The sequence below is a fragment of the Empidonax traillii genome, unplaced genomic scaffold (assembly GCF_003031625.1).
Source record: "Empidonax traillii isolate 1590-97213 ecotype Southwest subspecies unplaced genomic scaffold, ASM303162v1 scaffold252:size1141739, whole genome shotgun sequence".
Classification (NCBI taxonomy): domain Eukaryota; kingdom Metazoa; phylum Chordata; class Aves; order Passeriformes; family Tyrannidae; genus Empidonax; species Empidonax traillii.
The window spans coordinates 649,609-674,198 of NW_020955445.1; the positions used below are offsets into that span (position 1 = coordinate 649,609).

Genomic DNA, 24,590 nt, shown 5'->3' on the forward strand with positions numbered 1-24,590 from the left:
GAAACACATGTATCAGACTGCTCCTTGAAATAATCACCTTTTTATATGAGCTGGGAAGGCGTGAAAGATTCCTGTTCCATATTTCAGGAGAAACTCAATATGTGAGCAGTCTTACCGAAAAATGATTATGGTTGTATTTAAACTGACCAAAACAGCAATAATGCCTTCGAGCTTCAGAAAGATATTCTCCTTTAATGCAGTGTGTGTTGGGGATGTTGCACAGCTGTTACTTATGAAATAGGTTATTTAGAACTTGTCATACTTGACTAGCAAGTATCATTCGATACTCTATTAAAGCATAAGTGATTTCCTCACTTCATAGGTGAAAATTTAATGCAAGTACTGAAATAAGAAAAAGGGTATGTATTTTTTTTGTTACATCTGATTTTGAAAATTTCCATGTAATGAAATTATTTACCCAGATAAAGCTTAAGAAGAGCTCATAGCCCATTTGGTATGCTTTTAGGTAGTATCATAGAGGTGTGCATATTAAGCAGTTACAAGTAGCTGCTTTCAGGAATGGTGGTATTTAGAGGTTAGTTTGCAACTGAAGAACATGGGCAGAAGGCTGTACTGCATTAAGGTGATAGGATTTTCTGCCCAGTGTGAGCAGCCTGCTCCTGACCCTACCATGGCAATATACCCCTAAAAACCCAGAGAAACTCTTTAAATCCTCCTTTCCCCCAGCAGTGTCTCCTAGATACAGGAGTGTGTATTTTTTTCTGTTTCTATTAAGAAACCCACTATGTTGATAAAGAATATAGCTGATATTTAGGGGTGACAGTCTGTATTCAAAACCACCACACTGGGAAAAATAAATAGAATGAGGTAGATCTGGATTCAAATTTCTTCTCTCCATTTTTTTACAGGGGATATTTGATCCAAATCAATTCTAAGAAAGTGCCTTTATTGCTATGGTGTAAATTGTTACAATCTTATGCAATATCTCTACAGTAATGTTTTTATAAGGTAACACGGGAAACAGGATTCAAGTCTTATCTAAGTAGCATGGTGCAGTGGGGTGGTTCTGACGTTGGGTCTAGTGAAAAAAGTATTTAAACAGAGGAGCAACTTCAGTATAGAAGTCTAAGAGAGTTTGCTAAGGACTCAGCTGTACAGCCCAGTGTTTATCTGTGGAAGAATGGACACACAGTGTTACAACCTTTTTCCAAATCAGACTGTGTGGCAAAAGCAGCTTAGGTGCTTTGACAGTATGAACGCTTGGGAAGTCCACAGAGTTGTAGGACTTTGTTCTGATTTTCTCAGTCCGATTTCTGCAGGATATCTTGCCTCCTAAAGAATGTGTCCACTTGGTGCTTTATCACAGATTATTTTAATTAAACGCAGGGGTCTGTATTTTTTTTTCTCATTTGTTTCTATAGAGTAATTAAATTGAGCTAATGCGAGTCTGTTAGACAAACCCTAAAGGGGCAATAACAGTTGAATTGAATAGGAAACAACTGAGTTTTTCTAGGTTTAATATTTCTAAGAAGTGTATTTTTAAGATATTTTAATGATTTTAATGATTTTACCTAGGAGAGATGAGGACTTTATTTTCTAATACTGCAGCTTTTTGTCTAAATTTGTGTGCATGATGCAGTTCCATGAATTTCCACATATAATTATGTGTCTTTAAGATTGAGGTCTTGCTGATCTTTGTATTTATTGCACCTTAAAATAATAGTTATTTGTGGGTTTGCTTAGTTGAGGGAGAAGCATAACCTTTATTTGTAGTCCTAATCATCTACTATTTACACAGAAATTACTTTTTTTTTATAAGAAAGACTGAAACAAATCAGTTTCTTTAGTAAATTTGTGTACTAGATAGCATGTGTGAATTGTAAAGTCCATATTGTTGACTTTGTTCCTGATCGTTACCTTCAGGGAATTCAAGCACATTAAACAATTCTCTGATGGAATTACATTTATAACAAATTTTATGTATTTTTATTTTTAAAAATGCATGTGAAAACTGTTCCTTCAACAGTGTACAAACTAATTTTATTATAGTAAAAAAAAAGTTTCAGAATTTTTAGTGAGTTCTGGTTCATGATTAGTTTTGTCAGAATAATTTACTAGATTGAAGACTTCTTAACGAAACACTGAAGCCTGAGGAATCATGATAATTCTTTCCATAGTGAAACATAAGTGTGTGTTGTGAGTTCTGTGTGCTTTTGTTGTTGAAATCCCTAGTCCTGCAAATAGTTGTGGAGTGCTTGACTCTACAAATACTGTAATAAATTTCGACTTTCTGCCCCAAAGTGATTAATTAAAATGAGGAGAAATATGAAGAACAGGTTAGTTGATATAAGGTTCTAGTTCTAGCTCTAAAGAGGAGCCTCTCAGTAGTTAGTAGCTAGGTGCTGTACAACTGGAAATACTTTAATTTAGAGTCTGGTGTAAAAGCTTCATCAAATACATGCAGAAACAGTTAGGAATTTGTTTTTTTAAACACAGTTTTAGTCTTCTCTCTATAACACATCCATTGAATTATTTGAGTTATAGTTGTAGAAAGCTATTTTAGCATCACCAGAATCAGGGTACCAGACTTAAGATGTGTACTTCTCATGTAAGTAATATTTTCCAGGGGGAAAAAAAGCATCCTTGGAGTTCTATGTGGGTAAAAGGTCCCCATGGGAATGTCAGCTGGCATCTCTCTACATCAGAACAGATAATGAAGGGTATTATTAATCAAGCACAATGTTTTTGTTAGTCTTTCCCTTAATTTTACTGCCTTCATGTATACTTAAAGAAAGAAAAAATTTAACTGATATGGCTTTATAATTTTTAAATTTAAAACCAAATCTCCTTCCCTTCTTGTTCTTTGTTTCTAGAACACCACAGAATTCCTGCTTTTGAAGAGGCAAGTTGGTTGCTGGGGAACATCAACCAGACTGGCTACTTTAGAGTTAATTATGATATTAGGAATTGGAGGCTGCTAATTAACCAGCTAACAAGGAACCATGAGGTAAGCTCCTCATCCCTAGAATCTGCTTTCATAGGTGAACCTTCACTGTTCCATCACCCTAAATGGTTCAATTTTTGTGCTTGACCCTCACAGGTTATCTCTGTCAGTAATCGAGCAGGCTTGATCGATGATGCATTCAATCTAGCCAGGTACGTTTTCCTGAAGATCATCTATCCTCATACTCATTGCTGCAATAACTCATGCAACCGTTAACTCAGCAGTTGAGTGTGCTTCAAACTTAAATATGTCTTAAGCACACTAAAGTTCTTTTGTACCTCCTTCCCCCCCCCCCCGTTTTTTTTTTGGCACATAAACCTGGTCTGTGGCACATTCACTCCTCTTGATCAATAATTGCCGTAGGGTATTTCCGAGTCTGAAGATATTGGATCAGTTTTGCAGCAAGTTCAATTTAACACTTTGAAGGTAAATAATCTCCTTCCTCTTTCTCTAATGAATGAAGGTTTTTCCTTCTGTTTCTCCATACTGCCCTGCCTCTCCTATTTTTTTATAACTGACCCTTGTGGTGGAAGGCACCTTTAAGCTTCAGTAATTTTTTTTTGCCCTGACTTGCACTGTTATATCATTTGCCCAATATCTTTCTTTTCTTCTAATCTGCTAGAACAGACTTTTTTTCTGTGTGATGCTTTTCACACAGAATGGAAAAGCAGTTTCATTGAGCATTTCTGGAATGTATACAGCATTTATACAACCTTTTGAATTTTGCTATGATCAGAGTGCTGGTTAGCTAGTGCATTCTTTACAAACTGAGGCAATGAAATTGTCCCATTTTGAAATCTGAACATCTAATTCGTTGGTAGTGAAAGTGTAAAATGAGAGGAAAGTTGTGGAACATTCGGAACTTTTTTATTCTTGAGGCACCTGGGAACATTGCACCAGTAATGTTTTTTAATTGCATAATTTACAATTTTAATTCCTTTTATAACAAGGAGCTGCAGCAGACTATTGCTGCTTTTGTAATCATGCACCATGGAAAAAAGTAGTGGAGCTCAAAATTTACATAAATACACATGTGCATACATGGATATCACTTATGAGGAAACAGGGATATGTAGCTAGATTCCTGTTTCCAGAGCCCTGTCAGTAGTGCTACCTTGCATAATGTGCCTTACAAGCCAGGCTGGATGGAGGAAAGATCTGTATTTTTGCAAACAGAATTTATGCTCTGTACTTCTAGAGCAGCAATAAGATACGTGGACCCACTAAACTTGCCATCTAGGGTATACTTTTTGTTTATTTTTTTATATGTTATTCCCCTTTCTTCTTTCCTATTTAAAAAAAAAAAAAAAAAAAAAAACAGTTATAGTGATGCTGAAGTTGGTCTGATTGGACAATTGACGATAAAGTAACTTTTTAAGAAGAGCTTGGTGGTTTTTTGTTTGTTTGTTTGTTTGTTTCATTTCCCTTCTCCCAGACAAAGGCAGACCAGGAGAAGGCCTAATCCTTGCTCTGTTTTTTTATAATGAGTAGGACTAGGGAGGCATTCAGAGGCTGTTAGCAGTGTGGTGGGGGTAGGCCTTGATGGCAAAGCATCTGAACTTCTGGGAGTAAGAAAGCAGGTGGAAGAGTTCTTACTGGGACAAGCAATAGGGAATTGCACCGTGGTGCTGCAGTGTGGTGCAGCTGCCCCTCCACTGTCTGGTGCCCCAATGTGACACAGCAGTGATCCTAAAACAAGCTCTGAGGGCTGTCAGAATCACACAGACTCTTTCAATGTTCTCAAAAAGTCAGTGGTTAGAAAGCCACTGTTAGCCTAAAAGCACCTTAACTTTCCTTTCATTGGCCGCAAGGAACAGTGCAGAAAGTTGCCTCACTTTCTTTTGGAACAGTACCGTGGTTTGGATATTACCTGTCTTGTAGATGCAGTGCTGATTCAGGTTTGTCTGCTTTGCACAATGTGCATTTCTCCCTGCCCATATGACATTACATGATGGGGAAATTAATTGCATACACTTGTCTTTGACCGTGACATGAGAAAAGGTGAGTAACCTTATTGACCAGGCATAGAAGTAGTAACTGGTAGTTCAGACTTGACTTCTGAGAAGACTGGCTGTTTTTAACAGTAATTCAGGCCTCAGTTTTGGTTCCTAGTTGCAATGATGTGTTATCTTCTTGTCTACAACTATAAACATACGTATTTTGAGAGAGAGAACTGTGGAATACATACTTTAATCCCTAGCTATTATTTTCAGTGATAGAATATTTCCAAAATTAAAACATAACTACTTAAATTCACACTGATTTTTTAAAAAATAATTTCTAATATAAACTTCTTTTTATTGTTCTGAAAAGACTGTATTCCTTAGAAACTTCTACAGTACTCTCTAATGTGTTGTTGAGCTTGATACAAATAATACCGAAAGGATTTAACTCAATTTTTCCATTATACTAATATGGTAGGTCCTAATATGATTATTTGTATGTAGTTTTACTGCTAATTGATTTTTTTTGTGAAGCAACTCCTGGTCTTTTTAATAAAATTTAATAATATTTATATCTCAAGAAATATGAAAAAATTGCTCATATACTAAACTTCTACTAAACTTCCTTAGTAGAAGTAATCAGTTAGTGAGTATGTGAGGTAGGATGCCTCCCACTTTACTTTAAACATTCCAAAAGGTAGACCTGTTAGTCTGACATTCTCACCTTGTAGTGCACTGACAGTTAATGGAGAGAAACATGCACCTGACCTCTCAAAAATACTTAACCACATAGGATAAGATAAATCACTCACTTAATGTCAGGAGTGTTGTGTCACTCCCGGTTCTTCCTTGATGGGCTCTAAATCTTCATAAAATATTTCCCTCATTAAACTGGTTGACTTAATCCAATATTATGTGAAAGAAATAGGTCTGGTTTGTATTTAATGTTAATCAGTGTTTGACCAGATGTAACTGTGAATATCTATTTTACTGTCACCTAAAATAGTTATTGTTGTTTCCATTCTTGAAGCACCGAATGAGAAAGCATGAAGCGATGGCGTTAAATAATTGTTCTTACACTGCAAGGATGGATGACTGTGTTGGAATGCTGTCAATTTCCTTGCACAGATTAGAGGGAGAGTGAGCTATAGTCTCTTTAGGTGTAACTTACCACTGTAGACTTGACAAATATAGGGAGCTGTGTCAGAAATGAACAACAAAAATATACCTTCAAAATTATCTGTGAACCAAGTGGTTTCCATGTCACTTAGTTCATGTCATGTTGTAGATGGCCTTCATAAATGTTTCTATCAGAATTTCATGCACCAGACCAAAACCAGGATCCTGGTGTGAATAGATATATGATGAGTTATGATGATTGTTTTCCTACTGTTAATCAATTCTTTTTGCCTTGCTTCTTTCCAACCTGTGAGTTCTGCTGACTCTAGAAGACCAAAGTCTGAGGGCAAGGGAAAAGGCAGTGCCAACCTACTTTTCAATATATAAATCTAAATTATCCCCCTTGACACAAATTTATCTTTAACAGCTGGTGCATTTGACTCCAAGGTTGATTCCAGAAGTAAAATACTGATGTAAGCTAATGCTGACTCCATATCACTTTCTCACCAACTTGTAAAAACAAATTAATTTAGAAAGTAAGTCTTAGTTAATCAAGTATAGTCTTTTGGATCTGGAAAACCACATCTTCAGGACCCCTTATTTTACGTTTCTTAAAAAAAAAAAAAAGAAAAAGAAAAAAAGGGGAGGAAACAAAGCCAACCTTCTCCCTGTTCCTTAAGTTAATTCCTGGATGTGGAGTCTTGACATGAAGGCAAAAACGTTTTATCCATTCAACTACCTGAGGCAGCACCACCCCACCTAATGATTAGCTGATCTTATTTCTGGAAACTGAGAGTTACTTTGTAACTAAACCTGTATTTCATACATGTCCATATAAAAGCCAGAATTATTACCACTAAAGTAGAGGAATGCTTTATTGAAACTTCTGGTCAAATTACGTGCATAACAAAGCTATACTATGGAGTTGAAGTGATCTTCATTGTTATTTTCCTTCCTTAGAGATTAAGATTTCATTTATTGTATCATTTGAAGTCTTTCAACATATGTGAGCTAATTGGTTCCATATCACACTTGTTCGTATTACTTTAAGTCCTATTCTGTGTAATGTCAGGAGAAGTCAAGGCATTTAATTGCTGGGGCTGGATAATAAGTAGGTGACAAAGGTAGAAGTTCTCATCTAACCTAATTAATGTACTTCAAAATGTTTCAATATTTAAATAGCCACATTCAGGGTTGGTGACCTTGTTTTGCTGGGTTATTCATAAACAATTATGTAGGGTCCATTTAAATGAGTAAATTGGAGTTTAATCATCTTTACTCATGATTACATTTTCTGATAGTTCAACACAGAGACAAACAACAGATAGGTTATGAAGGTCCTTTAATTAGTGCCTCTGAGTACCACTAAGGGACTGAGTATTAGATCAATAATTTGTATCATGCTTGATTAATAGTGGTATAGATTTACTATTTTAATAAATGAGGCCTCATCTAAATTATTTCAGCAAATGTGACAGTAACTCCCGTTCACTGTCAGGCAAATTTTGGTGATGGTTCACTAGCAATTGATTTAGGTGTGGCTTCCTATGGAAGTGGTTGGGTTTCCTTTGACATAAATATTCTCTCAATTCCAGGGAAGTGCTGGTGCTGTGAGAGCATCCTGGAAAATAAAAATACTTTCTGAGAGCCAGGGAAGAAGTTGGAGAAGACTCTTCAGCACATACTAAAAACCAGCCCTGTAGATCTGACTGCAGAGTGTTTAGTGCATGGATAGGTCTTGGTCTTGTCATGTCCCTGCAACATTTGCCTATGCTTCAATTATTTCTATTACTTCTGAGGTATTATAGCGGTAATTACTTTATTCAGTAAACTACATTAACTCCATTCTTGGCCAAACCCAGAATAAACTGTCAGGAAAACTTGACTCCGGTTTCAAGGGAGTGAAAGAATTACATATAGCTAATGGTTGTTAACTCACTGTTAGAGTTCAAGCTGGTCTCTGAAGTCAGCTCGGTATGGATCTATCCATGCTGCAGTGCCAGAGACTGCTGTGTAACGACAGAGGTAGGGAACAGTTTGTGAAATTTGTTTTGGAAACATTAATTAAAACAGGTCTGAATTATGCTTCAAGAGAGCACTTAACTTGAGTTTCAGGTTAAACAAGAAGAGGAGTGTCATGAGTGGAGCTTGCCGAAGGCTTCTTAGCAACTTTAAGTATTGGAAACAGAGCTAAGAAGTGCAAATATGACTTCAGGAATCTCTGTGTTGCTGGGGCAGGGGGAAGTCTTTGTACAGCCTCACAACCTGAGCCATTCCGTGGGGCCATATGCTCTCATACCAGGCAGACACCCATTGTGTCTTTGTCTCATCTGCAGACCCCTTTTACTTCCCCACAGCTGCCTGGTCAGCCCTTTCTTTACCTCCCTCACCTGTCCTCTTAAAAACATGCAGCTTTTTTGACTCCTTGATTCCTTACCCTCATCCCAGAACCCTATTACTTTTCCTTCTGAGGGTCTGACAGGATTAGTATGGAGAGCAAAAAGACCTTCCTGCTACCTTGGTCAAGGTAGCAAAAATGAGCTACTCTAAAAAGCTGGAGGTGCTGCTTTAAACACCCTGTCCTCTCCCAGCATCAACAAAAGATATATGAATAAAAGGCATGAACTAACTTTTCTAAATAGAAAAGACAATACAGATGCCTCATCAGCATAAACAAAATAGTTTACCACCATAGGCTATTCACTTCTTCACCTACTGTTTTCACTTGAGTTCACCATTGCTTCTCAGCAATGATCCTACTTTTTGTGCTTATCCAGTTGCTATTGGCCAGAATTGTTGTCTGGGGGAGGTCTGGTGTTTGTATGCTCTATCTGCTTGAATGTTGCAATAGATTAGCTCCTTCCTCCTTGGCTAGAAGTGTGCTTACCCAGATATCAAGCAATAAAGGACAGGAAGGACTGTTTTATGACTAAGACACTGCACAGACACTAGAAAAACTTGGGATGGTATTTCTGCTGTAACCTACCTAGGTGATCTTGGTAAAATCACTTAAATTGTTTGTGTCTACTTTCTCTCAAAATGATGTGAGAGTTCATGAGAATTTCAGAGAATATGTCATGATAAATATTTTTATAGGGAATTACCTTCAGAGAAAGAGTGTCCGATTCTGTAGATATTCTGGCAAAATTTGGATTGTAAGTGTATTTTCAAGATCAGGCTTCTGTGCTTTCCATATGAAGTTTCTAGCTTTTAAACAAATATTTCACTTGGCTGACTGATATGCAAATTATAAACATTAGACCAGGAAGAAAGAGAGCGATGAAAAAGTATTGTGCATAATAATAAACTAACTCAATTTTGGTTTTGCTCAAACATACTCTCGTAGATACCATCACCCGTTGACAGCTTAATGAATAGAAGAGCTGTTTCATTCTACCCTTTCCAACAAAGTCATCAAGAAGGAAAATAAATAACACTTACAATAATTGAATCATCTGAAATTGATGTCTATTAACCCCTGAAATACATTCAAATTTCTTTGATTAATTTTACTGTGTGAATTACATCTCAAAAATCATGGTTTCTTAATGATGAAAAACATGACATACCTGACTGCACAACCTTAATTTTTAGCAATTAGATTATTCTTTTTTCATCTTGCACTACTCTTTTTTAATTTGTTTCTTTTCATATGGGGAAGAAGAGGAAAGAAGAGATTCTGAACTACAGTGTGAAGGATTTTTTTTCATTTTTACAAAAGAGGGGGCTTTAAATTTTTTTTTTCTGTTTTCAGGAAAGGTGAGTTGTCAAATTAACATGCTTATGTGGCAACTCTTAAATTATGCAAGATAATTTAGGCCACATGATACTCTGATAATTACATTGAATCTGAACTATTCTTTGTAGGATGCTTCAAATGTTCTTATGTGGAGTTGAATGTCACTTGAAGAGTCCTCAAATATTTTGCATATAAGAAAACATAATAATAAGCAGGCTTCACTTAAAACTATCATAGTCTCTGAATCCTTTAAAGTTGGAGAGATTAAATACTAATTAAATTTATTTCTTAAAATGAGCTTGTATGCCAAATGTTGCTATTGTATTTTTCAAAGAGCAGATGTGCATTCCTGTCCTGTTTATGTGGAAGTCCATAGTACAGATCATAATGCCTCCATTAAGTCACTTTACTTGTCTTAGTAAAGCAGAGTCCTTTATATGATCCTAAGTCAGGGCAACCCTGGCAGGGGAGGATGAGGTGAATGATTCTTTGATACTGGAGATCACAGGGCCTTTTTTTACAGATCGCCCATTAGTTTTCTATGAGAAAACGTTCTGTCTCCAGCTTCTGTGGTTGAACATGGATTCCAGTCATCATAAGTTTTTAATCTTTGGCGTCCCTGTCTTGCAGGAGTTGAAGGTGAAACCTGTGACTACAGGAGTTAGTTTCCCTGTTGTATGGGTCACCTTGCTCAAAGCATCTTTTACATGTCAGGGTTCAACATACCTGTTTTTACACAGATGTCAAGGAACTGCTGTTAAAGCACTGTAGGAAGAATATGCTGAATATATTAATAGGAACACCCATCCTTGATAGGTCCAGAAGAAACAAAAAAGCTTTATACAGTTAAATGTGAATGTTCATTGGCACCAAGTTCCTCTGGGAATTATTCTAATCCACACACTTGACTGTTAAGGAAAAAAAAATCAATTAATAAGAATCCTAACTTACTTTAAACTGTTCCTTTAGGAGTTAATGAGTAGAGTCTAATTATTTATATATTGCACATGCACAGAAACAGAGCTGATGTTAATATGAGTTGCACATCTGTGTTCTCAAGAGCTGCGTTTTACCCCTTCAAAATTACCCAGGAAAAAAGCCAGTCATGTTTTACATTTTCCCTAAGAAACAGATGAGGCAGGGGGAGTTTTAAATCAGCAGCAAGTAAATCACCTCATTTCCACTGTTTCAACAATGCAGACCAGTTTGCTGCCAGCTTGGATTTTCTAATTTTGATTTAAACACATGACTTAAAATGACTTTGTTGGGTGGTGGGACTAAAGGATTTATGGTGCCCTTGTATGTGGAACTCTCATCACTGTATGGCAACCCTGTCGTTTTTTTTGACAGAGTCTGTTTGACTGGTGCTGGATTTATGATAGAAATAATTCAGAACAGAGTAATAATTTTCCCTTGGCAATTACACTACCATTTGGTACTTTGTCCCTAAGGGGAAAATGAATGTGCTGGGATCTGTCCATAAGTTCAGCGACTCGGTGTAAAGAACAAATCAAGGTCAGAATGCAGTTGAATACACACTGATGTTTCGTAATATAATCTAGATCTTCTGCTTTTATCTGACTCATTAAAGGCTCATGTACTTTAAAGATTATTTTTGATTGCTATGAGATTTTTAATGGGAATTCTTTGTGAGGGATATTTCATTACCATGTTCAGTACTTTCTTTTTCTGTTCATTACCTCTTTTCTCTGCAGCAGTGACCACCCTACCGACTTCTTCTGTGAAAGCAGGATAGTACCTTGCTAAGGGTTGGTTCTTATGATATTATATGATATCATAAGCCACTTAATATATATATATAACTTTTGAGAGGTCTTTTTGCACCTCTGTCCTTGTCATAAAAATGAGATATCACCTTTTCACTACAGTTCATCAGCAGCCTCCTTAGGCATGAAAAACCTGCTGAACCAGGATGTTTATCTAGAGCTAATGTTCCTAATAACCAAACCAGATCTTTTTGCCAGTCCATGTTCCTGTTCTCCTGTTCTCCTCTTTAGCTCAGCAGGCAACTGTGAAATTAGGAACACTGATAATAAGAAAAACCTCATGTGCTGCTGTGTTTCTAACACATGCTCTTGTGTAGCAATGGCTACAGATTGACTGACATGCTGATAAACTTATGGGTAAGGACAATTATATAAAATGGATAAAGCAATGAAATGTCTCAAATGTGATCTTTTTGGTTAAATTTTGCTTTTGTAGTCATGTGTTTTAAATGACTCAGTATGGAGAAAGCTGGCCTTGACACAGCTTGTAGAGGCTCTGTTTTAATTCTAGACTGCTTTCTGTATGACCCATGATGTCAATCAAAATGCTCTTATCCAAAATACAATAAACAGGGATGTCTGCTTTATATGGTTTATAATGAAGCTACATGAACAACAATTCATTTTAGAGCATGAAATGGATCTGTTGGTACTCTCCTGTGAATATTTACAGAGCTATACAGAGCTATGGTGTTTTTTATCATGTCTCTTGGCAGAGGAGTACTGAAATTGTAGTTTTCCTAGGATATCCATCGCTAGAGGCCTATATAAACAAAACTAGACCAATTTCTGTCAGGAATGGCACTGGTATGAGTCTGCTTTGGGTAGGGACTAGATGAGCTCTTAGGATTCTTTAATTTTGGACACTATAGGTGAAGTTTTGTAAACTTTTTAACCTTGCCATTGAGAAATGTTTTACCTGAACATCAGTATGCATTCAACCACTGTTTATCCATCAATACTGTTTGATTTGACTTTTTTTATCTGTTAAGATACTTGTCAAAACTATCCCAGATTCCTCTGCAGAATTTTTTTGTTGTAGGTACATGCTTGCTAAGATACTCAGGTGGCTACTGGAGACATACCTAGAGAAACAGGGTGACTGTTTCAGACCAGACATAAGATTGGACATCATGGTATTTCTGTGGTGTTTGTTTGTTACCTGGTTCCAGTATAGCCCATAATCAGCTATTCCCCAAGTGACAGACAATATTTCAATTTTTCTCCAAGATGGCTAAGCTAGAAAAGAACCTTGTCTCTTAGCCCTTACTCTCATGCATTTGGACTTTGACAGGCAATATCTGATAGTAATTTCGCTGGACTTAAGGATAGCAATATGATTGATGGCTAAAAAGACACAAGAAAAATAAGGATTTTTGTCACTGACCTTCCAGTGACTTTGTTGGAAGAGAGAATAATAAATCAAGCTGCTCGTGTATAGTATGTACTAAACTTATCTTATACTTTGTAGTACCTTTGAGTGAATATTTCCAGGCAATTATATGAGAGGGAAATTATTTTACATTTTTTCCCTTTGATGGGAAGGTTCTTATTATAATAACTTTTATATATAACTTTTCTTATTGAAATTGTTAAACATTTCTGTTTAACATTTCTACAGGTCTGCATTTTTCCGACAAAGTTCTCAGAGATACTCAGAACAGTTTCATTCTCTGTTCTGCCTTTTTCCCTCATTTTGGTTATTATCCTGCTTCATAAATGCATTTGCTGACCAGATCTGTGTAACCATCCTTGAACCTAGTTCTTCCAGGCTAGTGAAGGAGAATCCTGGAAACATGCACCACTTGGCTGGTTTGCCTTTGTTCAAGTGAACTAGTGCATCTTGCTGAATGCAGTATTCCCTGGGAGAGAGGAGTCTTGATGTCACTCGTAGCGCTGGGACAAGCTTTTAGTGTAAAGTAAAAGAATATGATTGTACTAAAATACACAGCTTAAGAAACCAGCTGCTGTGCTTTGTGAAGTTGCAGAATACTACAGCATAGCTCATCACACAGTCATTCTGTCTTCTGCTGACCTGCTTGCCATGGTAGTCATGTTACCTCCTGGGACACTTCCCACAAGTCCTGAAACTTTTTATGCATTTTATTGTTCATGGTTTATCTCTTATGCTCTAATGTGAGAATTTCTCCTTATATTCTATTTTCTCAAATATGAATGACAAAAATTATTGGCCTTACCCTTATACACTTACTAAACTCTTTCCTTGGTTTGTGGTGTGGTTTTTTTGGGAGGAAGGGGGAGAGGGGAAAAAAATACTCCTCAGGCTTTTAAAACTGTAGTATACAGTTAATAATGAGAGGTATTTAATGCCAAATAGACTGGTAGAGCAGTGTACTTGGAATAAGAATTTCCTAAATGTGCATTAGGGGCTGAGGATAAAAGAATAGGGCTATCATGGTTTCCTGTAGGCATCCATACAATAAAGGACATTCTGCTAAAATAAAGCTCCTGACACACTTTTGTTTTCTCCAGTGCTTCTCTCTTAACTGTCACTGTAAGAAGATTTTAGATATGTCTCTGCTCAAGTTTCCTCAGAAGTCCATCCTAGCATCTGTACTGTCCAGCTTGTGCTGACAGAAGAGTTTAACATTGATTGTAGCAGCCATAACCATTTTTCCTCAAAATCATGATCTGAAATGGTGAATTTGTTGTCATTTATATAATAATGTCATCCCCAAAAACCTCCTCTCATCCCCATCCCTTCTCTTGGGACTGGTTTGTTATTGTATGTTGGGGATGATTTTCATGGTACTGTGCATAAGCTCTTCAAGGGTCATTCCCATAGTAGACGTTCCCATAAAGAGAAGGAGAATCAGGAGTAAATAGAAAAAAACTCAGACTTTGCCCTGATCGGTTTTTTTTCAGTTTCACTATACTCTTAGGAAGAAACAACAGAAAAAGTGGAGGGTCAGGGGTTGACACAGGCAGAATTGAATGGGCTGATAAATTTGGAAGTTAGAAGCAGTGAGTGATGAGAGTAACAGCTTCTGTTATGAATAGGATGAGTACCATCAGCCAAGAATCATGATTTTTAAACTCATTAGGAACCTCTGAAGAGCTCAGGATAAGAGATCAGTTTCTCTGAGTTCACTTCTTGCGTGTCTTTATGGAGAAGTTAAGCTTAAAAAGAAATAATCTGTTTTGCAGTGGTGATTTTCCTTTTGCGCTTAGTATTGTTAGATTTAATTTCGGAACATGAACCTAAATGTCCATTAGTGCAGTTCTAATAAGCATTAATCTGTTTATTCCTTAAGCAACATGTTTCCTAGAGCTATTCCTCTTGTTCCTTACTCTACACTTTTCCATGTCAATCAAATTATGAGTAAAAATAATCACAAATCCCATTAGGAACTGATTATATGTATGCAACTTCAAGCTAGTTTACCTCTTTGCTAGCATTATCTCCGAGATTTTTAACTGCAGTCAGTCCAGCACGCTTCTGGCTCCATTAATTATGTTTACAAATCTTTACAGAGTATTATGACCTAGAACTCATGTTACTGATATTCCATTGCTTCAGAAATAAGAGAGACCTATAAAATGGAGTAACCTGTCTTCAGATGTATTGAACTTTGTCCACCACCTACTCTAAAAGCTTCACCACTGTCATTTCATATCTACTGAGTTCCTCAGTTGACACAGTGAACTCCCCAAGTGATCTTGTTTTTCTTGCTTGAGTATGTGCTGTAACTGGACTTGAAAACAGAGCTGACAAAATGTGGACAAATATGACATGAAACAGACTGGAGAGTGGATCATCATAATGACATAGGATAGATACTTTTGAAAACTATCACATGAAATCCTTTGCTGAGAATATGAAGGGAACAAAGTGTAATTCTTCCAATAGAGAGTGTGAAAAACAAAAGCCTGCGAGATGCAGTGCACAATCTATTTCAAGTATTTCATCAAGGTAGTTTTTATATACAATTACAACTGGGATAAAAATTTATATTAACAAGTTTATATGGGTCAATTTCTGAAATAATAAGTGTAGTTTTATTTGTTTACTGTAAGCATGCATTTCTTCCCCAGATATTGATGGAAATTAAAGGAATATTTACAACTAAGGAGAAAAACTAGTCTATGAAGCTATATAATAGTGCAGCCCATGTTATATTGAGGTTTCTGGAAACCAGCTTGCTGACTTTAGGTTTTTAATGAAAACAGAATCATTATCTCCTGTCTTGGCAGATAGATGACTCCTTTGGGATTTAAACACATGCATCAGGTGAAGAATAGACCATGTGTTTCTGGAAAGTTCACACCTACAGGGTTGTACTTTGTTTTTGCAATTTGGATAGTTAAGAAAAAAAAATGCTGTCCTGAAAAATGAAATGAGAGCAAAACCTAAAGCTTGATATTTTCTGTACTCTGTTTCTAAAAGTATGCTTGTGTCTGTATTGCATTTTACTTGCAATGCTATTAATTTAAGAAGCCTTCCTGACCCCCTCCTAAACTCTTTCCCTTTCAGAGAGAGCTCTTTTGTGGTTGTAAAAGAGTGGGGCATAATTCTAGCTAGTTGACTTATAAACATCTGGAAAAAACATAGTTATTTCCACAAATCGTGGAAAGTGCTGAAACATCCTTAACCAAAGTGATGCCACTGGATAAATCATTCCAAAGTGACTTAAGATGGTAGAAGACAAGGCAGCGCCAAAGGAGAGAGAAATGAGTCAGGAGAATAACTAAAACTCAAGCTGCTTCTTCACCAGTAGTTCTTTCCAAGTGCCCGCAGCCAGTAAAAATGTTCTCTGAAGAAAAATGCCTTGGGTTGTTCATTTTATGCAGACAGCTTTCTATCTTACAATTCAGAAAAGCAACACCTTTCATTAGTTTTGTTTTGTAGGTTTTTTTTTTCTCTTAAAAGCAGTTACTTTTTGTTCATGTCTTTTACAGCCACAGGTATCCCTACAAAGTAGGGATAGCTTGTCTGGTTTTCTTTAATGTGTGTTCATGCCTTGCTTCATCAACTCACTATGCTTGCGTGCATTGAAAGAGACTGCAAGTTGCTGATTTTTATAAGGTTGACTTTTATATCATTGAAGTGTGATAAGTTTATTATGTTTTTATGCATTTTAATTTCATTTGGGAAAAAAAAAAGTAAGTTTTGCCTCATTGTGTATCTTCTGGAAACCAATTTCATACTAACTTCTTTTATTGTGCAGAGCTGGTTATTTGCCTCAGAATATTCCTTTGGAGATTATCAGATACCTTTCAGAGGAAAAAGATTTTCTGCCTTGGCACGCTGCCAGCCGAGCTCTATATCCTCTAGATAAATTGCTGGACCGCACAGAAAACTACAACATCTTCAATGTAAGACGTACAATCTTCCTCTCTTTATTCCTCTAGTTCTTTCTCTCTTTCTTCCCCTCTCTCTTTTCATCAGTCTGTTCCTCCTTCCTTTCTTTTTCTTCCTTTCTCCTCTCACTCTCTCCTTTTATCGTCAAGACTTGAACCGTGTTTCCCCATTCAGATACTGTAAATGACCTAGGGATATTAACTTTCTTCCTAATTATTCTTTATTTAAACATAGCAATTATCAAGCTTTGGTGCATTTGCATTTGAACAGTGATAACTGTTGTTTAAGGCACATATGATTAGTAGAGGGAAAGGTAATTATCCCTCTTGTAAAATGTTATGACAAAGTATTTCACTTAGAAGAGCCAAAGTATTCTATTTCCAGATTTTCTCTTTTGAGGAGCCCCACAGTGATATTTAGGTTGATGCCCAGGCTCAGCAACACCAAATGCAGGCACAGCTGAACAGAACACATGCAACTGAAGCAAAGATTTGTAGGCATTATTTCATCAAAAAATCCATAGTGAATTGAATGCAGTTCCCTTAATTAACAAGACTTAGATCACCACTGAGTCAAAGCCCATTCATAATTGCATCCGAAGGGACATGAGTAACAATTCACAGTAGATAATTAAGATAGACATGACAAATATTTTAACATGTTATCTGAAATGGTAAAAAAAATCATAGCTACACTGAAGCATGGTTTATGAAGTACACGAGGTTCGACTGCAGCCAGTAACTATTACGACCTCTTGGGTTTTTATTCACTATGAATTTTATGTAGTCTACATATTTTCAATGGCCAACATACGGTAACTTTATGTAATGTTGTAAAGACTTCAAATGAGGAGGAGCTTTTTAAAGCCTGAAATGCTTAAGGATGCTTCTTGTTGAATGTATATTTGTTTGTGCGTGTGTGACCGTACACAACATGCTCAGAGCGCAGGAAGTTAGAAGTAGCTGGATTTATGTATGTATGTAGAAGTACATACATATATATCACCGAATCACAGAGTATGTTGAGTTGGAAGGAACCCACAGGGATCACCAAGTATACACACATGCGCACACATACACATATACACAGAGTTACCTGAAGACATGGAAAATTATTTTTGTAGAACATATACTACAGATTAATAAGGACACACTGAAATTTTTATGAACCTACAGTGTAGATCTATGTGCAAACCAGAACCATAATGCAAAATGATGTTGAAATGATATGCATATTTAGTCTGTTGTTAACTGCACACAAAAAATGTTAGGAGTCTGTTTCACTTTTAAACAGAGTAGTGTAAAGAAAACACAATTTTAATAAATAAACCCAATAAAATTCACAACTAGGTTATGTTTTATCACTACTGATAGGAGTTTTGAAAGCAGAGGTGATAGCAGAGGAAATAAAAAGTCTTTTTAGTCACAGAATAATGTATCTTCTAGAGAAAGCTGAACTATGAATCTTTTGTGTTGTCATATATACATGACTATGCATCTGCAGTGATAAAATAGATGCTCTCATATGCAGTTCTGTATATCTCAGTTCTCTTTTTCAAATTGTTGAATTTCACTGGCAAAAAATTATGCTGAATACAGTGACAGTGGTTTTCTTCAAAAGTGGTCAGAATGTGTATGTCTCTTGTGTAAAAAGTAGAATTCACTAAAATAGATCTTGGGTTTATTTTGTTCTTTAAGCACACTGGGAATGGAAACTTATAGCATAGTGTCATTAAGTGTACAGAGCTTATTTGCAGCCACATTGTATTTATTCCAAAGGCAATTGACTGTACGCAGATAATGGTTTTGCTATGGCTATGGATATTAAAACAATGTTCTTTTAAAAATGAACATTCAAGATGTAGTCCAGATTGGCCATAGAGTAAAAATTAAGCTATTGACACTCTTGCAGTTTTTCAGCTGTGTATTGTGAGTGCAAAATAGCATGTAATAAACTTTTGAAATTGATGGGTTTTTTAACAATAAATTGTCTTAAACTAGGCATCTAATCAAATAGCTGTTCTACAGATTGATTCTTACTATAGCAGTGAAGGGGGATTATAAGTGGACAGTTGCTTTGCTAAATGCAAATCAAAATCTTTGGAGTTGGACATTATTTTTTGAGGGTAAAAGGATTAAACCTCAATAGTCAGTAGTATTTCAATTTCAGGTAAAAAACCCCATGATGGTTAACATTAAATATATTTTTCTTCTTCCCCTCAGGAGTATATTTTAAGACAAGTTGCATCAATGTATCTGAAGCTTGGATGGCCAATGAACAATTTAAACAAATCACTTGTTCAAGCATCCTACCAACATGAGTACTGTTATATTTCTTTTTTTTGTTTTGTGAATTTGTGGAATGTAGTTGAACTATTGCACCCTCCTAAAATTTAGTGTCACCTTCAACATATCATAATGCCCTAGCTCTGTTGCCCTTCTGTTTTTGCTTTCTGAGTTAGAGGGAGAGCAGAAAGATGCTGTGAGATTAATTCTTCTTTCCTAAATTGGGAGAACATGATTTCCTAAGCTGTGATATCTGACTGCACTGGATATTTAAGAACTTGGACTAAAGTGACTATGGAGGTTAGGAAAAGTGCCTAAGTGTAAATGGGGGCTGGTTTTGGTCCATGACCTTCCTTTAATTATTGCTGCAGCTGAAAGCGTAAAGTTGAAACTGAGATTTGTAAAGCAGATTATGTTTGATATGTTGCCCAACTGCCAGTTGTTGTCACTGTTATAAGAAATAGTTTTTGTAAACATTCAAACACATTCGTTAATGCAGCTTTGTTGCTTTCTTTAATTTGGACAGAGAGCTGCGTCGGGAAGTCATCATGTTGGCCTGCAGCTTTGGTAACAAACACTGTCACCAGCAGGCTGCAACTTTAATCTCGGATTGGATTTCTAGCAATAGGAACCGGTAAGTGGAACTGAAATGTGTATCTCACATTTCTCCTACTGAGAAACAATACAGCTGGCTTGCTCTTCCTCTCCTGCCTGCCCCTCTCTGCAGTGCCCTGTTTCACAGAATGGTACAGGAGGAAGCAGAGGTTGCTGACCATCATTTAAAAATATCTATGAGGTTTCAGAATGAATTATTTGACTTTGCATGTATGAGTAGGTGGAGGGGACACCCACGTAGCCTCTGCTCACTCTTCTTAAGTTATTGTCAGATAATTCTATGCTAGAAGGTCAGAAGATGGGTTTCAAGGAGGACTTTAAAGACAGAAAGATGAGTGACAGCACACTGGCACTTTAAACATGAGACCTATGTCAGGATAAGAGAAGAGAAGTGCTAAGTTATTAAAAAAGTGAGAGAGATTAGAGACAGAAGGACAGAGAAGGAAGGAAGGAGATGTAATAATGTGTTATTAGGGAAATGTTATGCAGTATTTAAGGAGGAAGACTTGGAAATTAATGTGATTCAGGAATACATGGAGAAGCTCATGTAAGGTTTCAGAGAGCAGATTATATGATAGGGGATGACTTGAGTGTTAGCAGCACTGCAGTGGTTTGACAGCTTATATGTAAGACTGTCCAGACACAGGTTTATTCAGCTGAGACAAGGCAACATGGGCCATGGATAGTGTAGGAAGTTTATCTTTTAAAGGCAAGAAGAAATATTAAATAAGATATAAATATTAAATTATTGAAATATTAAATTACTGAAAATACAAATATTTAAGTATGTAGTGATCTATGGACAATGAAATAAGTGCAAAGTATAGGTTAAGACCACAACTTCTTGAAAAAGAATAACGGATTTTCTGATTATGTGGAATGTGTGTGTGGAAGTATTTGCACTGTGTCCGTTTGTATAGTGCATGATACTTTGGTTTAAAGGAGAATATTTTACTTTCAAGTAAGAGAAAGATAAAAAAAAAGGTCTCTCTTTGTTAGTCCCTGTCTTGTATTAGCTCTGCAAAAGGATCAGATCTCCATAGCCATATAAGCATGCAGGATTTTTCAAAGACAATTTGGGCTAATCAGATGTGTGTTTGCAATTAAAATATCTCTGTCTGTCTTTGTAATCTTTAAAAATCCTTTAGAGGCATACCCAGTTACATAAGTATCTGAGTGTCTTTTAAAACCAGCCACAAACTGAGCATGAAGGGAAACTGCATTTCTATATGGCTTTGAAACTTCTGGGAAAAATGTGAGCTTGAAGCTATGACTATGTACCTTTAAGTAATATGTGTGTGATGGGATGGGTTTTCCTGTGTAAGGTGATACCAGATATATTTACTAAGAAATATATACCCAAGGGTTTTATATGAATTCTTAGCATCAGCAGCAACAATCAGTATGAAGCTATTCAAAGAGGCAATTAAAGAGAAAGAATCATTGGAAACAGTCTGCAAAAGTAATTTACTTAGATATTCATTTGCAAAATTAGTTAATCAAACCTAGCATTACCTATTAGCTTGCACATCAGTCGATTATTCAGTGTTAAAAAGCTGTCACCCTGCAGAGCTACCTACCCTGTGTCTTCATCATTTCCAACAGGATTGAGAAAGGAGGCATCAGAAAAAAAACAAACAAACAACAAAACACAAGCTTACTAGCCACAGCAAGAGAGGAAAGGAATAAATTTAAGGAGCCATCTGAAGATTCATCTTAGCCTTTCAATGGGGCCATTCTTGGTAGCAGAAGATTGTGGTTGCCAGCATATAACGAGTATAATGTATAAAAGCATCACAGCAGTGCAGAGAAGGAGAATAGGTACTAAGTTAAAGCAATGTGTTTCTCCAAAGGAACTGCAGAGTTTTGAAAAATAGCTGCAACAGATAATGTAATTACACAATAGAGGTTGACAGTGAGCTGATAAATAGGGGCACAACTTGCAAAGAAGAGACATGGGTTTATTTCTTTCTTTTTTTTTAAGATTGCAGGACTTGTTCAGTCCCCCACCCCAGAATTTACCAGTTGCTAGTCTCCGAACAGTCTCACATCCTGAATGTAACGAGAATATGAGCAAGACTCTTTTCCTGTATACTTACATTGAAAGAACATTACAAAGACTACTAGTAATAGCTCAGGGGACATAAAACTGGCTTGTGTTTCACAGTAACAACATTTGTAGAGGTATGTCAATTTTCTCTCAGGAATGTTCAGATCCCTGCTGAATCAGAGGTACCTCATAGCACCATTGCTCAGTTTAAACCAATTTAGGCTGAAACCTGAAAGTAAAGCAATGGCTGTTTTCCTGCTTTTCTGCCAAGAAAACAATGGTGATTCTACAATCAGAATTTAATTAGCATGGTGTTTGAGTCATGCTTCTGCCTCTTACAGCATGTTAGAGACAATAACTAGCTAAAGTGTAAAGGGCAAGCAGGTAAGTACAAGATACATGCAGAAATCACATCCATTTGTATTCTTTCTCATTGATCAAGTGTTTTGCTCAGTTTGATGCCCTTAACAGCTGTTTGAGAATTTGCTACAAACAGCCACCTCAGAACCTATAGGAATCCCTCAGAGCTTGTTTCCCCACAAAGATGGGGAAATTCATGCTACTCATCTTTCCATAGACTTCTCTGACAACTGGTGAGAAAACCTGATGACAAGTACAGAAACCATATGTAACCTTACCTGTTCCACCCCGTATCAGCAATGACTCTGTAAGTTCTTGCTTTTGCCCTTCCCTCTTCTGAAACAGAAGCAAGTAATTGACTGATATATTGCAGAAACCCTGATCTTGCACAGCCAGAGCACAAAGAAAAGTGTTCCAGAGAGCTCAGAGATATTTTTATATACAGATATAATTTGAGTTCATCTATGAGAATAAAAATAAAGGCTAATTTACAACTTTTCCACCCATCCCCTCCCAGAAACCTTATTCCGGAAGATGAGATTTTCCATACAATGAGCTAATTCACAAGCAGTGCATGTTGGAAGGAACACAAATTCTTCAAAACTGTAGAGACTATGGAATAAGGCTTGCGTTCCAAGATTTTAATCAATAGAAAATTAGGGTAATATTAAATTAAAATGTGGTATTAAATACCACATAAATGCACAGGCGGTAAATCATGTAAAGAAGGTTTTTGATTCCCTGGCAGTTGCTGCACTTAGTTCAATAACACAGAGTATACAATTAATAGTACTGAAGAGTTGCTAAAGTTCATAACTTTTTTTGGTCACATATTTAATCTATGACTTTTTAGAAGTTCTTTTGAAATGTTTTGCATTTAATTATGGATAAAGTGTCGGGTAATAAATACAGTAACATCTAACTATTTTACCAGCATATGCCTATGGTTACTGTGGTTTTTAGTAATTATAGTTATTCTAGTAGGCCCAGAAATTAATTACCATTTACTCTTCACTGTAAGGAAGTGAAATAATCACAATAATCAGATAGCGTTTGTATTTTGTAATATGTTCTTTACTGTGCAAATAATTTCCATGTTCACCAAGTAAAATAATGGTAATTGATAGCACAAAGCGAGAGGTCCTTTTTGTGTTTCCAGCACTATTTGAAAAAGCCATTAGATTTCCAACTATAGCACTGCAGATTTTCTAATGGAATTACTGAAAAAAACAACTTACATGTGATCTGCAGCATTAGCCTCTATGCATGAAGGTGGAAGTCAAAGGCTCTGAAGACTTGAATTTCTAAAGTGACTTAGGTGTTGCAGAGCATTTTTTGATGCGTGGCTCACAGGGCAGAATCAGATGCTTGGAGTTATGCTTCCTGAAAGGGGGTTGTGGAACCTTTAAAAATGATGTTGGTTGCAGCCACCATTGAAGAGCCTCTCAACACGAGATTGTGAAGTGCAAGGGTCCCTCTTAGGATCCAGCACTACAAGTAGAATGATACCTATATCAAATGAATACATTAATGGAGATCTCTCTTATGAGTATGGGGTCCTTGCAAAAGATGTCTTTCAAAATGTCGGTAAAGCAGGAAAAGGACCACTTATTTTCTTTTTCCAGCACAGCTGGTAGAGAAGCTACTCTTCAACCCTGCTTTAAACAGTAGTGGTGAGATTCCAGTAGTTTACTGTGCTTCAGTTTAGTACCTTAGCCCTGTATCTGCCACATGCAGAAGGCAAGCCTGATGACCTTCCGTGAGGTGTTTGGGACAGTTTTAAGATGCTACAACACACTTTCCTCCTCTAGTTGAAGTTCTGCCTCTAGCATTTATTTCATTAGCAAGAGAAATAATACAGCTCTCCAGTCTAAAGATGAGAGCATTCATCTGAGGGAGAGAGGCTTTAGCACCTGAAATAGCAAAATTCCTTAGTATGCAAGGGACTTAGGTGGTATTGCTCACTACCACTTTTTCAGGGCAAAACACAACATAAAAGCAGGGAACGTAACTGAAACAGAAATTTGACTCTACAAGGAGGAAACCAAACACATAGCATCTGAGCTAGAAGAGGCTAAAGAGACATCTGGTTTTACTGGTTTAGAAATTTTATTCCTTACAACTGTTAAAAAAGAAGTGATTATTTCCTTCCACTGAAAATCTGAGATTAGACCTCAAGGTATGTCTTACAGTGATTCATTTGGTCAATGAATTTGAGTAATTTTACTTCTTTAAAATGTCCGGCACATTGTGCTTGAACGTTGGTATTTACTTCTGACTGGATAGTTAAAATTAAGGCAAACATTTTCACTCTCTTAAATTGTGATATATGCTGCTCCTGTACTGGAGCAGTGGAAACCCTTGAAACTTCCATGTTCATGTTTAGAAGAATACAAACAGAGTA

The 24,590-nt window shown here is 36.5% G+C and overlaps 1 protein-coding gene across 1 annotated transcript in view; it reads left to right on the forward strand.

The window, feature by feature from the left end:
• TRHDE (thyrotropin releasing hormone degrading enzyme) overlaps positions 1-24,590 on the forward strand; it is a 201,032-nt gene that overhangs the window by 160,681 nt on the left and 15,761 nt on the right. Inside the window, exons 11-15 of the mRNA XM_027889092.1 lie at positions 2,835-2,968; positions 3,062-3,117; positions 16,743-16,890; positions 19,099-19,196; positions 19,688-19,795. Of these exons, the coding sequence (XP_027744893.1) occupies positions 2,835-2,968; positions 3,062-3,117; positions 16,743-16,890; positions 19,099-19,196; positions 19,688-19,795 (544 nt within the window). The remainder of the gene's footprint in view (positions 1-2,834; positions 2,969-3,061; positions 3,118-16,742; positions 16,891-19,098; positions 19,197-19,687; positions 19,796-24,590) is intronic.